Raw genomic sequence first — 25,891 nt, 5'->3', positions numbered from 1 at the left:
GTCTTGTGCAAGGTTCTTGTTCTCTATTGTATAGCATAAAAGAGAGGGATGCAGAAACAGGTAGTTATCTCCATCAGGTCTACAAAACTGGAAGAATATTTTTGTGATCACATATGGAGGTAAAGAGCTATTTTTACTAAGATGGTCAAAATAAGATCACTGTACTAGTCAAGGTGAATATGTCTGAGAATCCAGCAGCTCCGAACTGTCACAGAATATTGCCTGTATTTAGGTAGAGAGAGAAGAGGAAAATTTTTAATTGATTTCTGGACTGCAACTTGATAGGAGTAGGGGCAGCAGTTATGTGGTCAGAGCATATCAATATTTGGATGAACTTTCAAGGAGAGAAAATTAACTGTATTGTATGAGAAGATTGATGGATAAAGAATATCGGATGCTTTGAGTACAGATGATAATTTTTTGAGATCTTTAAAAAACATTTGAATTAATAACAAATTTGACCAATGTCTTTCAAATCGTATGTGGCATTATCTGAAAGTCGACTTGGAGAAAAGCAATTTGTGTGGCTCTCAGAACAAAATTATTGTACTGGAATACCTGTTGTTCTTAACATTTAAAATTCACATTTCTATAAATGTTCTTTGCAGGTTGTGCCTCTGTCAAATATTCAGGGTTATATTGTTATATATGGTTATATTGTTCAGCAGTTTCTCTTTGGATTAGTTTTTATTATAGTAGAATCACAGAGATGTTGAAGATCATTTTATAAAAAATGTGGTAATGTTTTTAAGTGAAGGCCTTGCTGGGACTAAAATTAATTGTACTGAAGTTATTGTGTGTGGGAGAAAATGTTTCATATCTTTCAGAGATGTACTTCAAAGCGGTAATGACTCAAAAGATCTTGAACACCTGATGCTTGTGATATGTATTAAGATATCACAAGTTTGATAGTCTAAACACTCAGCTATGCAGGCAACACTGTTATAGCAAATGAACAGCCGGGGTACCTGCTTTAATTCTGTTAGTGTTATAATTGTTTTTTTTTTTTTCTTTTAACAAAGCTTTACTTATTAAATACTAAGTGAACTTCTTTATGTAACTTGCCCTAAAACTAATGTTTCTTTCTGTATAAGAAGTTCTAATTTTTCTATACTTTTCCCTGCTAATTTTACTGCCGACTTAAGGTCCAGGTTCATCCATTCAGTATAAACTCATCAAGGAGAAGGGAAAGAGGAAACAGGGCAGAAAATTATAAATAGCCAGACAAATATTGAGTTTAGAGAAAGCAAAGGGCACAAGACAAAATGTATCAAGAAGAATCAGCCTAACAGTATGTGGTAGGTATGATGGAAGAAAGATGTAGGGGATACGTCAGACATACTTCAGTGGGAGAGATACATTTTGACACACAAAAGAATATGCCAAAGTCTGGCAAGGCAGAAGGAGAAGGAAATAGATTGGTAAAATCACCTGAGGTGGAATGGGTGGGGGGGGCAGAGAAAAAAGATTTTTGTCAACAGTGTCTAAACTGGTTTAGGAAGGATGAAGATGAAGGAATATAACATGAGTGACTATATCACACAGGATTCAGAAGAGCAAGTAATGCTTTCTGTAGGCATATTTTCAGTAGCTGCATTTGCTTGCAGTTACACTTATTTTCCCATGATTTTCTGAGATGAATAAAGCGTATCAGTGAATAAGCTGATGATGAAACGCAAAAGAGTTCATTTCTGCAGAAATGCAATAGAACTGATGAGTATGAAGTCAGCTATCAAGTCTGGAAGATAATTGTGAGAGCTACTGACAGCTAGCAATGGAAGTAAGCTTTCAAGAGAATCTTTTGACGAAAAATGTAGTTCTGTCCTATTCTAGCAGTCATGACTAATGTAGTCCTGCTGCTGTTGCTGCTACTGAAAAGAAGTAATATTTGAGTATGTGCAGAAGTCTTAATCCTTTTTTAGCTTCTGAAGGATACTACAGTCTGTCTGATGCCCTTGTTTTATCCCAGGAATGTCTAAGGAAATATATAAATGTTTTAAATTGCTGACATACGAGTAATTACTTATTCTTAACATGCTGAAGCTCTCTGTAAGGAATTTTCTTTTGTTCCAGGCACTGCCTAACTTACCATCCTTCTAGAGTTCAGATTTTCGTCTATGCCTCACCTTATGCCTTGTGATTCAAATGACCAAGTACTTGCCTAAGTACTTGCTTTTTTAGCTTCTGAATTGGAATCGTCACCAGCCACTGTAAAAAGGTCTGACTATGGATGTTAGGATGTCAGTGACCTTGTTTTGGTTTTCAGCAGTGCTTTAAGGTCTTTTTTTCATGAGTGTCTAGGTCAGATGACCTCTGAACTCTTATTGATGGGGCCATGAAATATACTTCTTTATCACATGAAAGCATATCATGTTTGGTGTTCTGGAGTAAGCTAGTTAGATGTCTGATTGGCTGGAAACCTTCCCTGGAAGCTTTGTGTGTCTCAACTGACTTCTAAGGAAGCATTGGTTAAATGCAGTACTTTGACAAACCTCTGAAACTGAATTGTTGCTAACAGAGTGATCTCCTGTTTATAATTTGGGAAACATTAACATTTCATCTGAAAGTTGAGGGAAATTTAAGTACTGGAAAATAAAGTTTAAATTATATTACACTTAGGCAAATAACATAAATACACCATGCTGGGATGCACAACCAGTGAATAACAGCTGTCTTAAGGCATGTTTTGTGATTTAGGTAAGTGTCTCTCTGCCTACCCTTGTGTCATTAGAACTCTCAAAGAAACTGCTTTTGGCTGCTGTTGGAGAAGATGCTCAGCTAAATGAACTAACACAACAAGTATTATTTTCATTTGCCTGTGTAAGGTAAAAAGAAAAATGCAGGGGAAGTTCAGGTTGAATATAAGGAAGAAGTTCTTTACTGTGAGGGTGGTGAGGCACTGGAATGGGTTGCCCAAAGAAGTTGTGAATGCTCCGTCCCTGGCAGTGTTCAAGGCCAGGCTGGACAGGGCCTTGGGCGATCCGGTCTAGCGTGAGACATCCCTGCCCATGGCAGGAGTGTTGGAACTAGTTGATCTTTTAGGTCCTTTCCTTTCCTAACCATTCTATGATTCTGTGTTCCTTTCATCTCTTTCTGTATAGAAATTATCTGAAGCACTGTCTTTCCTTCTTATTTATTTCTTAAATGATCATTAGAGTATTCCTTGTATGGAAGGAAGACTTTGTTCTCCAAACAGACAAGGTCACTGTGCAGGGTCAATTATACCTCACAGCCGCTGAGGGCTTGACTGAGTTGCTTGTGCACAGGTATAAAGTGTCATTGGAGATAACTATGGTTCAGTGCCCAGTCTGTACTGCTTCTCCATAAGTCTGTGTTTCCCCATAAATCAACTCCACTTGAAGGACTGGGTACCCTTTGGTATGTTGGGTGGGAATAGGAGCCTGAGAATGGTCAACTAAATTGATTATTAGCTGTGTTTAAATACTCCTACCTATGCTATGCCATGTACTTCTGTGTGTATTACATATGTAATACAATATGCATGGTGCAAATAGCAGTTGGAGCTCTCACTGTATCATTTTTTTTTCCCCAATGCCTTACATAACCTGACTGATGTTAATTGCAACTTAAAGCTCATCTGATTGTTTTTTCATAGTTAAACAAAGACCTGTGATATTACAGTCTGAAGATGGTCATGGTGTGGAAAAGACTTATTTAGCCATTACTCACTTGTGCTCAGGGATTTATTAGTCATGGTAATGTCTCCAATTAGTTGAAGGACAGAGAGCATAATTAGGTCATTTTTTGTCCAATTACTGTTAACTATATACATGGAGTTTACTGTTGAGTTTATGAGGCTATAGCTGAAGTGTTGCAATAACAAGCATGTTAAGAAGTAAGGTCTCTTTCCTGTTTATAAAATCATTAAAATCAGGATTATACAGTATTACTGCAGTAATAGATGTAAAATAGCATCGTGCCATGGAACAAAAATATTTTCATGGTTTGTGTCATATTTTTGTTCTAAATCATCATGTCTCAAGACATTCTGAAAAAGACCTACTGAGTGAAATTGTTGGGAAAAAAAACCCCATATTTTACAGTAAATGGAGACAGTGTATAGTGATATAACCTTTACATAAACATGGAAAGGAAAAGAATTCCTCTTCAATTAAGTTTGTCTTTCTTCCTGGGGTTGTGAGAGAGAGAGGGGAAAGTGCTGTTGTTAAAGTGAGAGTGGTTAATTGTCATTAATCTTCATGGGTTTGTAGATTTATTTTAACTGCAAAGAAGTAGAAAGCTGCTCAGCCTAAGTAAACGTGTCACTAAGTATTTGAGCAACATACCTGAATTTAACATTATCTGGTTTGGAATGAAGTTTGCTTTCATCTGCCTTTGCTTCTACCCTGTTCCAAGTTCTGGAGATAAAACTGTCCTTTGCAACGTGAGGCACACAGAAACTTGGATAAAAGGTCAACAGTTTTGAACCATCTTGTTTTCCAGCATGAAAATGTTTCTTAAAGAACATGGTCTAGAAACCTTTATTAGATCTTGCAAGCACCATCTCAACTGATCTTGCTGACAGTGTAAATCTGCAGGGATCTCTACCTTTGAAACAGAGTAGTTCAAACCTATTTACTGTGACGAAGATTAGTAGTTAAGAGTCCAGGAAATTAATGTGTCCATAGTGTCTCTTCCCTGGTCTTGGTGAGTCTAGGTGCTCGTTTGGAAGATCTTTATGCAACTCCTCCAAAACCATCTGGATTGAGAATTCAAGCTGGCAGGTGTTGTGTGCTCAATTTCACTGGAGGGCATAAAGAGGACTTTCTGTAAAGTATGGTCACTTCTTTTTTGTAGCCAGCGTCGTTCCTTTCTTAGCTCAGTACTGTGGCAGCGTGTTGGTGATGATGGCTTAGAAATCAAAAGTGTAGAACTGGGTGCCATCAGCACTGCAGAGATGCATGCTCATCTTGAGCACATTTTAAAGAAGAGTTAAAAAGATGGTATTCTGTTGGTGAGATGGGTTAATCACAGTCAGTCATCTCTGAAATGGCCAGTAAGATAGGAATAGAGAGAGTAAGAATAGCTTCTTTCACTGTGTAGAACAGTGATAGTCTGATGCCTTCACATTTGGTTACATTAATTTCTAATTTGTATTAGTTCCTTTGCTAGTTTAGCTAATGGATTAGTGAACTGCAAGCTCTTCTTAACCTAGTGTTAACTGGTGTGAAAGTCTAGTGTTTCTATTGTAGCAGTTGTAACTTTTTTATGTATGGTATTTTCTAGATAAAACCAGATAGTTCTGTGTAAATAAGAAATGGATGTTTTAAGACTCTTGTCAGACACTAAGAAATGTTGCCTTTAATAGAAGTACCCCTTAAATGGATTTAGCTAGTTGTGGCTGGTAAAGCGGTTGGATGTCAGGGTGGATTTTTTCACTCTCTCCCTGGAACTGCATTATTAATAGCTTTCTGTAACCTGAGACCAGGTTGCTCAGAGAGGTTGTGCATTTCCATCCTTGCAGCTCTGCAAGACATAACCTGGTTAAGCCCTGAACAACCTGCTGTGACCTCAGAGCTGGCCCTCCTTTGAGCGCAGGAGGCTGGACTAGAGACTTCCCATGATCCCTTCCCACTGGAGTTGTCCTGTGAATCTATAAATAAAATTAAGAACTCTCCAAAAAGTCAAGATCTTTGAGTGACTGCAGGTGGAGGTATCATGGTTGTAAGTCTTCTTGGGTTTAGGTGGGAAAGGCATGACCTCTTGTACTTTTAACTTTTGCTAAATCTGTGCTGTTCTTAATAGCAATGTGGAAAGAACATTGAAGCAGGAGAAAGTTGTGACATCATCACTTAAAATTCTCTGCAAACAGTCGGTGTGATCCTGAGAGTCAGGTACCCTGGCTCTGTACAAAACTCTGGTAGTTTCACTGTACTTTCTGCTGTTTGTGGAATGGAGGACAAAAAAATGAAGAAAATGTCGGTTTTGTAGTGTGTCTTTCCTCAGAGAGCTGCTTATAAATTTTTACTCAACATCATCTTGGTGCCCCGGGGAAAAGCTGAAATTGCCTCTGCACTCTTAGCAACTGTAAGATAATTTATCTAGTAATTAGATGACATAAAGTGCAAGCAGACAAAATATATATGTATAAAAATATAAAGCTGCATGGTAACAAAACATGAAAGAGATAGCAGTAAGTGGCTTTGAGGAAAAAAGGGTGTACATTTAAAAACTTAGCTTCCTACTTCTTTTAGTGCTACCTTTAGTGGGATCCTACTGATGGGAAATGTTAAATATTTAATATCTGACATTTCTATAATGTCTTTAGTGGAGTAAAGATTTAAGTATTTTACAGTGAATTTCAACTTTAAAGAATGAAAGTGCTTTTCAGGCTGTTACAGGGAAAGCTGTCAGTGTAACTTGTATTTAGATTGCATATCACTTTTAGCTGTAACAGCCTCTTGCAACTGGTTTGCAGCAAGCTAGGTATGAAAGTCCCAATATCTGAGCAGTGCCTTTGTTCATCCACTGGGAACCTGTTGAGCTGTGTCAGCCTCACTGTTGCACTTCCCAAATTAAGCAGGCATGCCAAAACCATTGAGCAGTTTCCACAGCCTTGGTAGTCTTGATTCTCAGTGAGACTTGCTAATGTTATCCGAGGTGATGCAAGGTCTTATGAATACAGACTGTTTTGGTACATTCCCTCAAAGGAATACAGTTAAAGCCAGGTGTGCCTACTCCATCTCTGTCCTTTTCTGACTTTTTCTGTACTTTCTCCCTGGAGATGTAATATTGTCTCCATGTCGAACATGCTGGTGATCTTTGTTCCTGTAGGAAATTTACTGAAAGATTCCATCCCTAGTTTTGAGGGCAGCATGTGTCTGTGTAATTTAGAAACCCTTAAATCCCTTTCTAACAATATAACAGTAACATTTTTAGTTTTGATGCACAATTCAAATTGATACAAGGACAATATTTTAATTCCCTTCTTTTACTGGAATGTTAGGTTATGCTAACCTTGGAACTGATTTATATGGATTGCATACATTTTGTAATAATTGCTAGCCAGTGTCCATTTGTGAAGATACGCTGTGACTGTCAAGAGTTGCTATCAGGCTAGTGCACTTTGCTTTACTTGAAGCCCTTAGCAGTTTCCCTGAAATAAACTGGATGAGTAATACAGATTGCAAACCTTAGCACTGGAGGAATACTTAAGTCCACATTCATTTGATTCAAATAGAAAGAAAACTACTTCCAGGCATTCTTTGACCTTTCGGTGATATCTGAGTGAATCTGCAGATGCAACCAAGGTATTTCAATTTTTTTTTTTTCTAGTGACTTAATGATTAACTGTATATTGCTGCTTATCTAAAGATAGGCAGTAAATAAATGTGTAAGTGTTCTCTGTGTACATTTGTTTGATCTTGATAAAATAGGTAGCTAACAAATAATATTATTGACTGAAAGGAATGACTATTGACTAGATGATCTTTTGAGGTCCCTTCCAACCCTTGGGATTCTGTGATTCTGTGAAAGGAATGGAACAGCATTTTAACTATACCATGTGTACATGCAGATACTTAATTGACACATGCTGTGAATGTTTGCTTAAAGCACATGGATGTTATATTTGTTTGCTTTCTTAAAATTTGAATTTAGTTGAGTAAGTTATACAAATTTTACTTTTTTTATATCATAGCTAGAATGGAGGCTAGTAGGGGGGAAGTTCTTTGAATGTTCTTGGCACCAAGATGTATCTATTACCATGATTATGTATCTCTTAGAAATATTATCACCATGATTTGAAAATGAAATACATGTAGGGAGAAGCTTGTGAATTACATTTTGTGTTTTAAAACAGGAAAAGGCTGACAGGAAGGGTATGCCTACTGCTGCTTTAATGGGTTTGACTCATGGCTTGATTTTTTTCTGCATGGTTGATGTGTTAATGCCTCTCTTGACATGTTTATTTGCTTACACTCTCTACTGCCATAAAATAAAATGTTGGTGTTTTAAATAGACAACCTGCCCCTTTCTTTTGTCACCAGAATGCATTTAGATTTTTATAAAGTACTGTAAATACTGTTCAATTTTTTATCAGATTCTTCTTCACCTCTTGTGTATTTAGTTTCACAATGGGGTTTTTTTTGTTTGTTTATGCCCTAACCCTGTTTTTTATATTAATTTACTATAGAGCTGATAAAGCAGATGATGAAGATGATGAAGATCTAACAGTGAATAAAACATGGGTACTTGCACCAAAGATTCATGGAGGGGATGTAACTCACATACTGGACTCTTTACTTCAAGGATATGACAATAAGCTTCGGCCAGATATTGGGGGTAAGCCAATAAAATAAGTCAGTAAAAAGAAAACGTGAACCCAAGATAGTGTGCATTTTATCACAGATGGCAAAAATCCATTTAATACAATTTTTAAAACTTAATATAGCAAGCTAAATATAATAGCAATAAAATGCAGTGTTCTGGAACTGGTAAAAATAATGTTGTAGGCAAGAGCAGATTTTTTTTTTTAATGTTCTATTTGCAGTCTCTTTTATGTAAAGTATTGCTTTTTGTGGACATTAGGCAATCTATAATAAAACATTAAAAGACAATTATAGTTTGCTTTGTTTAACTAAGATCTTCTGGCAGAAAGAACTGTAGATATAAACCAGCCATGATTATTTAAAAAATTGGTCTTGAGTCTGTAGGAGTTTATTAAAGATTATTACTAGATATTTTTACTCCTGCTGTAGAAAATGCATTATAAGTGTGTGTTCTGAGCAAAATTAACTCAACCCAGTTCTTCCATTCACTCAGATTTTGAAAAACTTCATAAGAATCTAAAAATATAACTTTGGACTATACCTTTTCTGGGGAAATACAGAAAGGAAGACTGCATCACCAAATGTCAGGCTGCAGCCAGCAGGAAAGTGGTTTTGTCTTTCAATAGTCAGAACATCAATTTGCATATAATTATTAAGTATAAATATTTGGAAGAATCTTGTGTTGAAAACATGAAATACATGAAACCTTGCCAGCTCTTGTCTACCATGTGCATGCTGGATCAAGCTAGGAAAAATAATTTATTTTCTGAGTTTGTTTCTCGAACTGTGAAGGAAGAAGTGTGGGACATAATTATATGTTAAATACTTGGCATTCCCTATCAAAGGAATGTTATGTAAGTCTTTAAGCTGTTTATATGATAATACAACAATCTAGACTTGTTTCATTTATGTAGGAGAACAGAGATGCAATCTCAAACTAAGTATTTTCATTTGAAAGCTTCTGACAAATTGTTTTCTTCCCTGAATTTCTTAGTTGTCTTTTATTGTTGACTGTTACCCTGAAGATGTTGAATGGCAATTTTTCTCTCGCTGTCATAATAAACCACATGTGAATCTCATGCAGTTTTTGCTTTCACATTCATTTAATTGTATAGCTGCAAGTATTTAGACAACAGGAAAGGTCTTCCAGATTATTTCCCCTTACATTCTCAATGTGTGACAGCTGGACAGTATTACTTCCCCCACCCCCCGACTGCTTGATGCAACAGACAGCAAAGGCATTATAAGGGAATAAACTGTCTCCTCTAGAATTCCTCCTAATGATTAGCTGGTAGGTGGGGATGAAAGAAAAGAGAATTCTGTTTCTCTTCTTTGCCCCTAAAACTAAGACATAAATGGAGAGAAAATAGAGGAAGAAGTGTTTATTCTGACCTGTCAATAGATTTAGACAGTTATGGAAGAATTGTGGTGTAATCCTTACCTTCGCTTTTCTGATTATGTACTGAGTCTTGATAGGGTAAGAACTCTACCTTTTTGTAAGTTAGTGTATGGCATTTTGGATTCCAAATATCAGTTTGTGAAGGAAGACAGTTCTAGTTTCTCTCACATAAATGCTCCCTTTGTTTTCCTTCTTCACTCTCTTGATGTAAAACAAAACTCAGTTCATTCAGCTTAGTCTGCTTCAATTATATGGATAAAATCTGGTGTTAGATTCCACATCTTCAGGGCATATGTCAGTACTTGTACAACAAGGTTATTGAACTGGAATTCTAATTCTAAAGAACATTTTTACTATTGAATTACAAAGCTCAGTTACAATAGTTACAAAAATTCTTTTTTTTTTTTTTTTGAACCTGAACTTTCTGTGTTTGCATACCAGGGCAGAATTTCGTTTTCTTCTTGATTTTGACATAGAATTTCAGCATCTCAGATTAAGATAAGGGGTTTCATTGTTAAACATTCATTTAGTTGAGGGAGATAGAATCATAGAATAGTTAGGGTTGGAAAGGACCTTAAGATCATCTAGTTCCAACCCCCCTGCCATGGGCAGGGAAACCAGACATTAAATCATGTCGCCCAAGGCTCTGTCCAGCCTAGCCTTGAGCACTGCTAGGGATGGAGCATTCACAACTTCCTTGGGCAACCCATTCCAGTGCCTCACCACCCTCACAGTAAAGAATTTCTTCCTTATATCCAATCTAAACTTCCGCTGTTTAAGTTTTAACCTGTTACCCCTTGTCCTGTCACTACAGTCCCTGATGAATAGTCCATCCCCAGCATCGCTATAGCCCCCCTTCAGATACTGGAAGGCTGCTATGAGGTCTCCACGCAGTCTTCTCTTCTCCAGGCTGAACAGCCCAAATTTTCTAGCCTGTTTTCATATGGGAGGTGCTCCAGTCTGCTGATCATCCTTGTGACCCTCCTCTGGACTTGCTTCAGCAGCTCCATGTCCTCCTTGTGTTGAGGACACCAGAACTGTACACACTGCTCCAAGTGGGGTCTCACAGATGATAGCAGATGATAAAGGACAGCCAAATAAAAATTGAAATGTGGGGTCTCACAGATGATAGCAGATGATAAAGGACAGCCAAATAAAAATTGAAACATCAGAGGCAATACTGAAATTTAATAGGAGAAACCCACACTTTGTCATTTTCTCTTTGTCTTATTTAAACATCTTCTGAGATTAAGAATATTTAGCAAGATTTGAAGGAAACTGAAATACAAGAGCAAGATGTTTAAGAGCACATGCAGTGAATGTTAAAGGTACTGGATGTGTGCACTGCATAAAAATGATGGAAATATTAAGAGTGGTGGTTGGAGTATTTGCTAAAGATGGGTTTCTTTTAAAGGAAAAGGTAAAAGAAATGTAGAGAATAAGGCTCTGTCTTCATCAAAATCACTTTGAAAAAATTCTTCAGAGTTGGAGCTGGAATCCTGCTGTAGACACTTGAGGATGAATTTTCAATATAGATAACCATATAAGTAATACTCTTAGATAACTGGTTGTGAAAATTGTGTTATTCCATAGAAAACTGTCGCAGACTGATGGCCTGTTATTTCTGAATGTCATAGTTGCCTCATTTATTTGCTGAATAACTGCTTTATCACCAAAAAGAGATGCTTCTTTAGGCAATTAATGAGGAGTTATAGAAAACATGTTCATCTAAAAAATAAGCCTAGATAAAATTATCAAAAGTCTTAGTGTAAATCAAACAGCATGAAAAGTAGTAATTAACAAAAGGTGATGTATCTTAGACCTTCATTCTAAAATGAGGAATTGTGGTAAAGTATGGGAACTGGTTAGTGAATTTAGGTGGGCTGACATGCTGTTTGGCAATATTGAGGATGTGGAGGGGTGGGGGTAGGTGTTTTAAGATTTTTTTTTGTTTTCTCATTATCCTACTCTGATTTTTGTAGCAATAAATTAAACTAATTTTCCGAAGTCAAGTCCGTTTTGCCCATGACAGTAATTGTTGAGGGATCGTCCTGTCCTTATCTCGACACACTAGCCTTTTGTTACATTTTCCCTCCCCCTTTCTGAGAAGGGAAATGATAGAGCAGCTTTGGTCAGCATGTGGCAGCCAGCCAGGGTCAACCCACCACAGCCTGGGTGTAATGCAGCATTATTCCTTACTAGAAGGACAGCAGTACACGCCTGCTGAGAGAGACTTCTTTCCAGGTCTTGTTGCTTGTTGGGAAGTTCATTCTTGCTCTTGAATTCCAGGCCTAAGAGTATTTTATTTACTGTATTTCTTGGGACAACCCTGCCCTCAGCTACGTGCTCGTGTTAGATGATGTCAATACCTGTCAAACCTATTAAACCAGAAGACAAATAGTTTAGTCTAGTGAAGAAAAGGTGTCAAAACAGGAAATCAGAAAATGTGGGTAGATCTCTCTAGACTGGGCTTAGCAACCTGGTTCCCTATGTACTTAGCTATGTTATGAGCTGATGAACTATCCCTTGGGGACAGCTGCCCCTTGGTGCTCTCTCTCTCTGTTGAGTGTGCAATCTGCTGCCCTCTCACCTTCTTACTTTAATCTAGCCTAGCTCATGTTGTCTTTCAATGTAAATATTTAAAGTGTGCAAGCCTTTTCTCCCCTTCCTTAGAAGCTTCTCTAAGTTTACAGTGCTGTTCTGCACTTCAGGATGTGTTAAATAGCCACCTTCCTACTCATAGCATTTTCAAGGTTGATACAAAACTTTTAAAATAAATAAGAAGCACTCACAGTAGAAAAATCTCAAACTGTCTTTCATTTAGCTCTTTGTGAAGTGTAAATGAGCAATAGTAATTATATGGATGTCAGGAAAGTATTTTTCTCCAGCATTTGTTGTTTTCATGGACTCTTACCACTTCTAGGTCAAGAACATAAGAAGAATGAATTCTTTTTTCTGATTCACAGTACTTTGCTCTGTACCATGCAGAAGAACTGAGGTAGCAGAACATCCTGTTCCAGTCTTCTTGAATTGGATCTTTTGGGTCAATTAAAATAATTTCAACTGAGGCAGATTTTCAGACTCTTCATTGACTCTTAATAGCTCTTCTAGTCTTACTCAGAGCAGTATGGAAAAGGCAAATTGAACTCCATGGCACATTACAGGAGAGCCCTTGTGGCAGATCAAGTGCTGCTCACTGCAAGCTGAAATTTCATAAAATTGACAAATCCCCATTAAAAACTGGCTTGATGAAAGACATAAAAATTTAGTTGTTAATAAGTAAATATCAGTGGGCTGTCTATAATGGGGTCTCACAGGAAAGTCTTGATCAAGAATAATGATACTTTGAATGATTTCAGCAATTAATTTTTATACTAAAGTTGGTGGATGACAGACTGTTGGAAAGTAAGAGGCTGTATCTGCAGAGTAATCAGCTCCTTCAGTAAAACTGGAAATACAAAAACTGAGGGGGAAGATGGGGGAGAGGGAAGCACCCTGTGGATCATATTCTAAGGTAAGATTCTGCACAGTAAAGCGGTGACAGCGAAGGCAAGTTTCAGAGGTGACCTTAATCACTGTGTGTAGGTACTTGCATCTGAAGAAGAGGTTTGAGACATGGCTGGGCAGTGCTGAAAGCCTGAGTAAAAGACTTGAACCTCAGAACAAAACAAGATGTCCTAACACTGAAGAGAATTAAACATTTCCTGTTAATTTGGGGGAAAAATAGTGGATTCAGCATTGCTTGAACAAGGAGGCAGGATGCACTTTGATCCACCTCCTTGTTTCCTACTCTAGCAGTCAGGTTGCTGTTATATAGATAAATAGGGTTGCAGAATTACAGGAAGAGGATATTGCCAGATGTAGCATATGTAAATTATATTACATTTTACATATGTGTATAAACACACATGTATTACATACTCATTTTTTCTCTGATTTTTTTCAGTCTGTGGATGTGAGTTCTTGTGCTGCCCCCATTCCTTTATGGGCCCTGCAGATACTGAAAACATTTGCAACTCAGGAAGTACTTACTTTCCCCCCCGCCCTCCCCCTCCCGGAAATAAATCGATTTCTAGAGTCTGTTTAAACTTTTTATGAAGTGTGCTGGGGACAGGATGGTGACCAAGTGACTGTACTCTGTGGTCGTCTAGAAAATCTTTTGTGCAGCCTCAACGGTGTGTCTTGCTGTCACGCTCAGTGACTGGATTTGGAATCAGGGAGGATTTCCTCCCAAGTGAGACTGGTGGGACAAAGGAATCTTAGGATATTTAGGGAATGTATCTTGCCTGTCATTTTAACTGGCGAGGTTGTTAATGATACCCTGTTTCTTTCTGTGTGTCTGATTTTTAGATTTCTGAGATTTGAAAAATCCCCTTAAGGTTTTCGGTTTGTTATAGAGCACTTGTGTGATCTTTGATGGTTTGCAGTATAAAGAAATCAAATCTGAAGACATACAGTCCCTTTCTTAGGAAACCAAAGTGCCTTTTTGTTTGCACCTTACACCTTTTCCACCTGCAGATGGACAGAGATGCTTCATTTTAACATGCCACATCAGGAAATAAAAACCAGCAGAGCTTTGTTATTAACCGTCTTAATCCCACTGGGACTAGGATGTACGTACTTATGTGTCCTCATTTTGGCTCTCCAGTACAAGCTGGTACTTAGAAGAAAATGTTTGGTAAATTGATGAAGTTAAAATGCATCCTGACCTCTTCACTTTGGACTTTTTCCCACCTGTAAACCAGTTTGGAGGAAAAAATTGAATTATCTGTGCAACCTGTATTTCAGATGTGACTTTCATGGAAAGTCACTTAGACTTTATGCCCTCCTGCAAGTGCACAAAGAAAGAAAGTATATTCTGTACGAGAATATATTTTTTTAAGCAGTTAATTTTTGTGTGCCCGGTGAGAGTGTCTTTAAAGAAAAATACGTTTTGAAATGTTTAACTTCTAAATGACTTTTACTTCAACAGCTTTAGTTTAGTGTCTGCAGCAGTGTATTAAGCCGAATAAAAGACGTTAGTAATCCTTAGGTGTACTGTAGTTGCAAGAATTGAACAAATTTGTGGTGAAAAGTGTTGGTTTTTGTTGGGTTTTATTTATTTATTTAGTTAGTTAGTTAGTTACGTATTTTCAGTAGGAATCAACAGGAGGCACTGCACATTGGTTCATTACAGCTGATAAACATACCTGCTCCCAGAACTTATGGGTTTTTGTATGAGCAATTTTTCCCAAACATGTTTTCTGTTTCTGATTAATTTTTTATGTTGGAAAACAGATTTTGGGTTTATTTTCTTTTGGTTTTTAATTCTTTTACCTTTTATGCCTTTTATATCTAGTTGTACAAAAAGCACTGGTGGAGATTGCATTATGAAGTAAAAAATTCATGTTGATAATTCTAACAATTCATATGGAATAAGGAGTCAAGTCATATATGATCCTTCCCAGAATGAACAAACCAGAGATTTAATTATTCTGAATCTCATAAAAGAGTATCAGATTTGTTGCTATTTTAATAAGTTAAATGGTTCTAACAATGTATATAGTTAATGAAATATGTAATTATTTTGCTTATTGTCTTGTTCAGTGAGAACTACAGTGATTGAAACAGATGTCTATGTTAACAGCATTGGCCCAGTTGACCCAATTAATATGGTAAGTTCTGATTATTGCCAGAAAATATTACCTGAATGATGCTATGGATTAATACTATGGTGATGGAACACTGGAACAGGCTGCCCAGGGAGGTTGTGGAGTCTCCTTCTCTGGAGACATTCAAAACCCGCCTGGACACATTCCTGTGTGACCTTATCTAGGTGTTCCTGCTCTGGCAGGGGGATTGGACTAGATGATCTTTTGAGGTCCCTTCCAATCTCTAACATACTGTGATACTGTGAAATACTTATAATCTTATTCAAATAAGTTTATTTTTTACTGTGTATTCTTATGCTGTTGGATATGATTATGATTATTGCAGAAATAAGTTTAGACTTTATTTGAAATTGTTGTAATTTCAAAAATATATATCTACTTTAAAAAATGAGGTCACACAGAGGACCTCATCAGCTCCTTATTTTAGTTTGTGTTGAATATTTTTCGTGTGTTTGTTTATAGCTGGCTTATCTCTAGCCCAGTATAATTTCCTGGAGCTACTCTTCAAAGGTTAAGAAAAATAACAGTTGAACCAGACTTGTGAATAAAACTGTTTTCAGTGCATTGATTTATTGTTACTTTTTCAAATTCACAGACAAATCTGAAATTAACACTTTTTTTTTTACCAAGAAAGGTTAGACCAAATGATACTTGAGGTCACCTTCCATCCTGGTATTCTGTGATTCTATGATTGGTTCCTTTGTCCTCCTTTTTCCATGAGCATCTAGTCTTATGGGCCTTTTTTGTGGGGGGTGTGTGTGCACATAGCTGGTTTCTCCAGAAGTTAAGCAACATGTCTTATCCAGTTTCTTGTAGAAACTTGATGTTGAGATCAAACCTACTTGGTACCAACCCTGAAGTAAAAGCAGTTATAACGTAGTTAAGTCTTGACCTTTTTTTCAGATCACTTAGCTTTTCTGTCACGATGTGCATTGTATGAAATGGTAGTATTGGAGGCTTTAGAAAGGCCTTGTTGCATGATTTCCTCTGGGAACTGCTGCCCAGGACTAACACTGGGAGTGGTCCTTGGGTGAGTTTGAGTTCAGCCCCCTCCCAACTTTTTTCTTTTCCTCCTCCCTACAGAATTGCTGACAGTATTGAATTTGCACGGCAGAGAAGCCTTTTGTTCAGTGTGCGGCTGGAGTATGCCAGTGCAGGGGGCTTCTGAACATTTGGTGAAAGCACAGTAATTCTGATTATTAAGGATCTTGTGATTTAGATGTATGTCATCATGCTTTGGTGGGGAATATCAGCTTTCGGTGATGGAAAGCAAGGCAGGGAAAAACAGTAGTACTTAGACGCTCTGAATAGAAGTGCCAGACGTAGGTGATGCAGATCTGTTGCAAAGGATATCCATTCCAGCATAAAAGTCTAATAAGCTTAGGGTTGTCATTATCTGAGGCTGTGTCAGGGAAGTCCATGTCTCAGACCACACTGAATGTAAAGAAATACATGAAAGTGCAGAAGAGTGATGGGGTGGGGGAAACTTTTTGATTTCCATGTCTGGTATAAGTGGTGTCTTCAGTTTTGGCTGTCTTCTTGTTGCAGTGTTTCTCTTTTGTTTCTTTCCATCCTACCCTATCCTGAAGGAATGTATTGTGGGAGCAAAGTGTGTGGACAGACAATTACCTGTAAGAAGGATATAGCAAATGGTAGAGGCTTCCTTTTCCAGTAACTTATATTTCCAGAAATATAAGTTCTTCAGCCTGTGGCCAGTGCGTACCCTGGAACTGGAACAGCTTCAGTTTTTCTGTTTTAAAGAACCAACATGTGCCTGGCTTTGCAACATAGCCTTGTCCCATCTTCCATGCCATTTTCTTGTCTCTGCAGCCCCTGGCAATCTCCCTACTGCTATGTACCATGCCTCTCCTGTGCCAACAGCTATCTTCTGCTTGCTCAGCCCAGAGCCTATGAGGCAGTGTTATCATGCATTGCACTTGCAGTAATGGCAGTATCAGCCATGGGTCTACTTCATGTCACTCATTTTGAGGTCTCCACACATCTGCTAGAGCTGTCATAGAGCTAGGTGTGGTCCTCTCATGGTACTAATAAAAACCAGTCCAAGGTAAGGATAGCACCATATTGAAAAGGCAAATTATTTCATTAGAGAGCATGATCCTGGTAGTTATAATGTGTGTCAGCTGAATGTTTATCCCTCTAACCCTAATATCTGTAAAAAATAAAAGGATGGCAAAGAAGCGTGCCACCAAAGGGTAGTAAGGTAAATGTCATTAAGACATAAAGCTTCAAAAACTATTCTATGGTTTTAAAAATGGGTAGAGAACTACAGAGAAATTGAAATTACAGTCTGAGGACACTGTGGCTTTCATAAAAGAGCAATTGCTTTCACAATTTACTTTGGACTCCAGGAACCAGGTGCATCTGAGCATCACTACAAAACTCTATTGTTTGTGGGAAATAAATCCATATATATGCAAATAATTTAATTAAGGTTTCCTAAAAAGATGTTTCTAATTTGGGAAACAACATTCTCAGGAAAATAAAAAAGGTAATTACAGATTTGACCCTGTAAACTCTCTTGTTTTCATTAGGAAGGCACTTTCCCTGGAGTCAATATTGTTTGAGATTGTTAACCAATAATCCCTAAATTGCTTCAATTTCAAAGGCTGTCTTTAGCCCTTCATTTGATCACTTAATGTGAGAACACATATCTGTGATTCCTCACTGGATTACTAATTTGACATATACGTTAATTCACTATGGCAAATTATGTCCTTCAGCTTAGTTTGGATGCAATATGGCATCATGTAGAAAGCAATTTTTCCGAACAGTGATGCTGAAGCAGCATATCAAGGGAGTATGTTTGTCTGAGAGCTTCAGAGGACGCATATAAGAGGAAATGGGTTTATTTTTGTAATTCAGTCTGTTTTCCTCTTGCTTCTGGTAGACATCCACTTTTATGAAAGGGATGCTTTAGGTGTACATATGATGTTCATTAGAATTTGCTTTTGAGGGCTGTTGTGTTTTGGCTTTCACTATTTAACAAAGATCTACTCAAAAATCTAGACAATATAGACACCCCATGTTTAAGAGATGTTTTTCTACGGTATGTGATCTCTTCAGGCACCTACAACCTGAGTAAACATTTTTAAGAAAGTTTCTGGATCAGCAGCATATTTATGCTTCTAATACTCATTAAGTCTAAAAATTTTTGAATGTGTCTTTTAGTGCTAAACTGGGCTATGCATTGTGCAACAATCACATAAAATGCAGCTAAGTGCATTTTTATGGCCAAAGTCTTGATCCTTAAGAGCTCTGCAGTGGTCTAGGGCTTTCTTAGAATGTAGACATGTGATGAATATTTAGAGCTTGGCTTCCTTGTATGGAGAGGCTCATTCATAGAATCATAGATTGAGTTGGAAGGGACCTCAAAACTCATTTAGTTCCAACCCCGCTGCCATGGACAGAGATAACTTCCACTAGAGCACATTGCTCAAAGCCCCGTCCAGCCTGGCCTTGAACACTTCCAGGGATGGGGCATTCAACTGAGCACTTAATGTAAATGTTCTAGGCTCTTACTACCTTTCTCTTGCCTTCCAAACTAGGGCCAAGATGAAAAAACAAAAGTCAGTTTGGTGGTACTGTGTGGCATAGTCTGATGTATGGTCAGCGTGGTAGAAATGCATTTTGATCTGTGTTGCCTGTGAATCTCGTTAGTTTTCTCTGCCCTGTATTCGTCCCCCAAACCCTATGTGTGCATAAATGTGTTTGTGCTGCTGGTGCCCCAAGGGACCCGGGGAGAACCATGCAAGTGCCACAGCTTTTGTAGTTTGACAAAACAAGGAAAGTGTATGAGTCAGTGGGTTGGGGAAGGCATGGTGACACTTCAAGGCGTTTTCACCTTCCTTTAACTAAGAGAATACTTGATCTTGTAATTTCTGTTTGACCAAAACTCATGTCAATAAATGACTGCTACCCCAAATGAGAGAAATTTTTGGAGGATTCACAGGAGCAATTCCTTAAGTAAGAAGCAGTATTGCATCATTGTGTCAAAAATTAAGAGCAAACAGAAAAGTTTGTACTTTCCTTGTCCTTAATGTCAATCAAGTTTCATATAGGAAATAGTGAAGCAATGCTCAAGTAACAAAAATGGGGAGAGGATTAGAAAGAATCAGATCAGTTCTGTAGAGACACAGGGACATCATGACTCTACCTATATCTGTAAGTGTATACTTATATAAATCTGTATGTTTACAGAAAAAAAAAATTCAAAATTCGTTTTCTTTTTTTATGTGTTTCTGAGTCATGATCTAACAGTTTGAAACATTATTGTATCATTGCCATTTTAGTGTATTTGAGGACTATGTATTCTTTTCTTCCCTTGCTGTGGATGCAGATGATGTTCTCTATTCAGTTTTAGTATTTATTAATGGAACTTGGTTTTAGAATGTCCAGACTGAAAATTCCAGGATTAGTTCTGGAACTAATTCTGTATTTCACTGCAGCAATTCAGTTTCTGTGTTATTTTCCAACATTTCTGTCTCTTCTGTAGATGATATATCTTTTGTCGCATGTTTTTTTGGTAGTTATCCATTGGAGACTGTTGTGACCGCAAGCTGAAGGCCATACTTTGAAGCCTAGCACTCTTATTTTTAACAAGAGAGTAAACCACTGAACAAATCAGATATTTACAGATTACACAATATGCTGCTTTGGTACACAGACTGCACAGCCTGGGCACTTTTAGGATGCAGATTTTTCTGTGATAATGTGCCATTTATGGCTTCACGTAGAATGTGCTGATGGTTAATTTTAAGTATCCTTTGACTTATGAATTCCATTTTATTCTCAAGTTGCAGCAACTAACAGCACATTTGTAATTTATTGTTTTTTTTTTTTTATGTGTTCAAGTATCAATATGTTCAGTATCCTAATACACATTGTTCAGTGTTATTGTACTTGCGCAGGATGTTTTGTGATCAGGTATGTCACTGCACTTATTCTACGAGTCATTGAATTTGTGTAGAAGGTTTGAAGGTTTTGTACTCTTGCTTTACAGTGCCAGGAAATTTACATTAAGCACACTAGAGTATAAATAATCCTGTCCCAACGGTAAATTATCTGAAGCTACCCTGAAATCCTGTACTCAAAGACTGCCACTCTTTGTGTGCATTATTCTGTAAATTAATGTAATTTTAACTCTGAATTACCTTGAATGTTTTGTTAATGAATAGTATCTAGCATAAAGGATGAGGTTTAGAAAAAGACAGAAATAGATATCAGAATTAGCAAAGATCCTGCCGTTACCTAGGCATGTACTTCAGTTTATATGTGTGAACCATGTCATGTTGATTTAAGAATTTAACAAACACAATAGGAAAAAAACCTAAGTAAGGAGTGTATAACAGGAACGATAAGAACACTCTCTCTCTCCCCCTCCTGGCCTGTCTGCTACAGAGAACTGTGTGTCAAAGTGAACATAGTTCCATACAAGAAACACATAATAAATCACAGTGCTATCAAAATATAGTGCAGTGTACAGTAGTATTTCAGGACTAGGTGAACACTGCTTGATGCGGCTTGTCATGGTTTATGAACTGCATTTGAAACTTTTCCTGGTGGTTGGAATTTGAAGAAGACTGTCTTGAGGAAAACCATTGTCTCTATGAGCTTTATGGTGACAGACTGAAAGGAAGAGCATAAGGGATGCACTTCTGCCCGTATGTAAGAAGTTATGAGGTTTCCTAAGGCTGTGTTGGTTCAGCATGCAAGCGCTGCAGTTTTCTGAGAGCCCAGTGTGTATGTTTTGTGAAAACTGATTCTGTTCTTTCAAATGGCAGGAGTACCTGTTCATAGATGAGGACAGAAGTACCAACAAGTCTTTAAATATTACTTGTCTCTTATTTTGCAGCATCTTTGAAGTAAGGTAGAATAATAATTTTTTTTTTTCCCAACTTACCCTTTTATTTTGATTAGAGAAGATAGATTCCAATCATTTCAGTGCCTGTCAGCACGGCAAGTGATTGGAGTTAATTGACTGTTACTCAGATGAGTGTTTGAGATTGATGGACACCGTGTTCATTTACAGCAGCTGAGCAAATAATTCTTCAGTAGGCTTGAGCATTGTTTTTTCTTTATTATGAAATATATTTAAGTGTCAAAAAACACGTCTGTTAGTATTTCTCATTCTACCAGCTCTAAAAACTTGAGTGATATTTTACAAATGCGATTTCATGAATCTTCTCTCTTGTTTTTTTTTGGGGGGTGGGAGGAAGCTGGAATTGATTAGTCTTGTTCTTGCAGGCAGCTAGTTTGCCTGCTGCAAGGTAGCTTTAAGCTTGTTCTGTTTAGTTTCAGAGGAATTGGCCAAGTATAGGCAATATTCTGCTTATACTGGCTCAGCACAGGAGTTCCTGTGTCACTCCCAATTTCTGTGATCATTTTGGAGGGAATGGTGAGGGGTGAGGGAAAAGGCAGCTGTGGTACAGCAGACAAATATTGCAATAGCTTTCTGAAACCAAACCAGAATACAGGTGTCTTTTATCCCCCACTTTAAACAGCATACAGTACTTGTCTCATTTTCAGCTACATTTTACTGATTAACAGATAGGAAGTGAGGAGAAGTAGTAAAGGTTCAACACAAGACACCAGAAAAACTATACTTTTTGCTGTAAAATATGGCCTGTTTTCTGTGTGCCATTTAGCAATGCTATAGTCTGAGGCTGTAGTCTTTTTGTGCTGTCGTTTATACACAACTGGTTTTGTATAGTTCCGTTGTATCACTTAAGCCACAGTTGGCTTGCTTTCAGTATTAATAATAATAATTTACTTCTCTGACTTCAGTTGAGTAGGATGGCTTACTGGTGGAAATCCAGTTTATATAATCTCAGATTCTTAATACCCACAGCCAGAGCAGTAATCAAACTACCTTTAAAGTATCTGGAAGTTTAGATGCTAGTACTGTCAATTTGCAGAAGGCTAATTTGTTAAAGAAATTGCAGAAGTGCTGAGTTGTTGATCTGATTGGGAGTAGAAGACAGTTCTGAAAAGCTTCCTTTTTATCTGTGGTCAGTTTGCCAGTGTGCTATGAGTTAGTCCCTTAATTTCTCATATTCCCAGTGCTTGACATGAATGTACTTCTTAATGCTCATTCTTTGGCACTTCTGTGCAGGATATCTTCCATGGTCACCTTTTTTTTCCTGCTTTCAACTACTTCTTTTGATGCACAAATTCAGCACTCTCTCTGTGCCAGTTGCCTGCTCCTTTGTGTGTCTGCTTTTGTCCAACTTGAAATACTGCCTTGTGTCACTCATATCTGTTCATAGGTATTTAGTTAGCTCAGTATGGCTAAATCATAGCTTTAGATATTCCCACTTTTTACCCCTTCCACACAGTTGCTGAGGGTAATCACCAGTCTCTGTGGCATTGAGGCCTGAAATCTAAAAATTTTCTATGATGTGATAGATCTTAGAACCAGGTCTTGTAGTGCTGCAAATTCTGAGCGCAGAAGGCTTTTATCTATATTTATTTTTTAATCCGTCACATGGAATCCCTTGTCCAGACTCCCATTGTTATGCTAATATATTTTTGTAACTTTTCCAGTTGCAGCCTTGCTCTATTTGTGCTGTGTGGTGATGTCCTACGAAGATAATCTTCCACTGTTTCAACTGAGTCATTTCTTGCTCAGGTGGTTCTTCAGTCTCCTCTTTCACTGGACCTCACACATAAAGAGTTTCCTTTCACTTTCAAGGCACTTCAAAGCCTATTCTCAACCATTTATTCCACTCCCACCCACCCCCACCCCCCCCCCCCCCCGCCCCAAGAGGCCATTTCCTATCTCAGATCTCGTTAGTTTCTGCTTGCATTCTTTCAACTTTTCATACCACTTTCTCCCAAGCTGCCTTTTACGATTGAAAGAAACTTTCTATAAATGCCTGTAAACCTGTTTCATTGTTTCTCATAACTTTTTTTTTTCTTTTTTTTTCTTCTTTCTGTGGAGGTTACAAAATGTCACAAACAATTAAGCTTTTGTTGTGCTAAAAACCCTACCTGTGATTCTGACTGGGTTCTTTGTTTCATGTTTCTTATGCCTCTGTTGTCTTTCTGAATCTTGTCTTTTATGTTAAATTCAAACCTCCTTGCAGAGGATGTGTATCCTGCATAAGCAGTGTTGAGTGCCTGCACAATTCAGTTGTGATCTGAGATGATCTAAACAAAGAATGATGTTAATAGAACCACCACATAGCACTTCACCAAGAAGGTAAAGGTATTGACTAGTTCTAAAGTTAACTCACCAGTCCTTCATTCCTGCTTTTTCCCCACAGACTGCGCAGGCTGCTTGGCTGCTCTGTCATACAGTTTATTGTTACTTCTGATGCCTGAATATCCTATCCAAATACTTTGTCTGCTTCTACTGTGGTTGTCTCCCTTGTATCTGCAGCTGAGACAAGCTACACTTAGTTCTTTGTCTTGTACCTCTTTAAGTCGAATAGGTTATAACTATTTTGAGGAACATTACGCACCTGTTCTTTGTTATTAATTCCTAGTATGTCTGTCTATATGGTAATTTGTGATGCTGCATTCCACTTCAGGAACAATTCTGTTGGCCTAGATTTGAATTGGCTTTCGGGAAAAAAGGCAGGGAATGTACTTTAATTGTTATAACTTGTAACAGCTTGTTGTGATAGAAACTGTCCTTGCCAATGGCTTCTAGCATACGGATTTTCATTGCCTCCTTTACTGCTGTGCTCCAGAGGAAAGCTGCTGTTATTCACTTGCCTTTATGATGGCTAGTGCCAGGATCTGTGCTGACATTGCAAAATGTCATTCTCTGATAAAAGCTGGACTGCAGGAATAGGATTTTTCTCTTCACAGTGCATGCTGTGGGAAGTTCACTTTACAAATCAGGGTTTCTGGATGCCCTTTTGGCAGCAGCACCTCCAAGCTGTTTAGCAAAGAACCAGACCTGTTCCTGGGAAAAGTGTTGCCCTTACTCCCTTTTAATAGGGGTTACAGCACTGACAAAATAGCTATTAAGAAAAGCCATGTGCTTTTGCTAGTAAGTGAATGTAACTTCCCTGCCTGTTGATCTTGGCCTCATTATTTTTATACTGTTGTTTTATGATTTGAAATTTCATCAGGTCTTATACAGTCTCGGTGGTTATTTCAACCACTGTGGAGAACGCGCATCTAAACCACTTCTTGTTGGACTGTTTTGGAGTGTCATTCACTGGCATGCAGTAAGTACTGCATAAGATTTCACCTTTTTGAGTAATATTAGTGTCTCTATTGTGTAGAGGGTTATCCCCACAAAGGGTGGCACCCTTGAAGCCAGTAAGTAAATAGAAGCTCTTTTAGGAAGCTCTTAACAGTTGTTGCTCTTCCATCTTCAGTGTAGCAGGTGACTGATATTTGGAGTTGTATGACTGCCTCATCAGAAAGCTGAACTGATAGTTGTGCTGTTTTTCATGTAGGATGATATATCTTACAGGAGTTGCAGGGTAGAAACCAAACCCAGATAAGTCTTCTTGCCATCAGTATTGAGGTTTGGAAGCATAGCAGGAAAACCATGGAAATAAAGAGACCAAACAGTAACTGTGCAGTTAATCTTTCTTCAAAAACATTGCACCATACTGAATGCTCAGGTATTGTATTTGAGACTTGATAGCTTATTTGTAAAAGGAAATTGTAGAAAACCATATATGCTTGAGTAATGTGCAGCTTTGTCACTGAAGTTGTAGAGCAGATTTGACTGCTTGAATCTCTAGTTACAAGAAAGTAGATGTAGCTGCTTGAATTTAGCAAGTGCACTTAATGAAGCTGATAAATCACTATTCACAATCTTGAAGCCAAACCCTTAATCCATACCAGTATTCACTCCTGGGTTTTTAATATATGTGTATGTATTTATGTCTGATTTTTTAATTTTGTTCTGAGTTTTCTGGTTCTTTCTGTAGTTTAATGTTTCTTTATGAGTGGGAGTAGCCGAAATAGTTAATTTTCAGTTGAAAAGCAAACCAAAATTTTTGTATAATTTTTGCTGTGAAATGTATATAGATTATATATATATATCATCTACTTCCTCTCCTGATGTTCATTTCAAATGCCCAAAATCTATGCTGATGAAATAAAAGCAGAGATTTCGCCAAAATGCTTTACTTACTTTTCTAGCTAATCTTTTCATTATTGGCAGGATTTTAATTATAGTTTGTAATTTATGAAGTATTGAGATAAATCTTGCAATGGCAAGATTTTATTCATATTGTTGTTTGCATCTGTCAGTTTGCATGTTCAAAATAAGGACTGGATAAGCACAGATGCAAAATTATGATGTGAAAAGCGATAGGGTTTTTTTCTGTATTGTGACTATGTAGGTCTCACTGTACTCCTTCACCTTCTGTGGATATGATTTGCTATATTTCCACTTACCCTGTGCATACATTCTCATAGCATCCTCCAGTGTGATTACCTGTACGGTTATAACAATCTGACAGGTTAAAAGGTTCTGGGAGTAGGTGCTGTGCACTTCTGTTCAGTGTATTTCCTGCAGCCCCCTCTTCCACTGCTGCAGTATCAATAATGCAGTATTA

At 37.7% G+C, this 25,891-nt stretch overlaps 1 protein-coding gene across 1 annotated transcript in view; it reads left to right on the top strand.

The window, feature by feature from the left end:
• Positions 1 to 25,891, top strand: part of GABRG1 (gamma-aminobutyric acid type A receptor subunit gamma1) — a gene marked incomplete at both ends in the record, with an annotated part of 53,876 nt that overhangs the window by 9,719 nt on the left and 18,266 nt on the right. Inside the window, 2 exons of the mRNA XM_080628684.1 lie at positions 8,156 to 8,304; positions 15,277 to 15,344. Of these exons, the coding sequence (XP_080484810.1) occupies positions 8,156 to 8,304; positions 15,277 to 15,344 (217 nt within the window). The remainder of the gene's footprint in view (positions 1 to 8,155; positions 8,305 to 15,276; positions 15,345 to 25,891) is intronic.

The sequence above is a fragment of the Psittacula echo genome (genome assembly GCF_963264785.1).
Source record: "Psittacula echo genome assembly, chromosome: 1".
NCBI classification, from domain to species: domain Eukaryota; kingdom Metazoa; phylum Chordata; class Aves; order Psittaciformes; family Psittacidae; genus Psittacula; species Psittacula echo.
The sequence above is the reverse complement of the archived record's forward strand: the minus strand, read 5'-3'. Positions and strand labels throughout refer to the sequence as shown.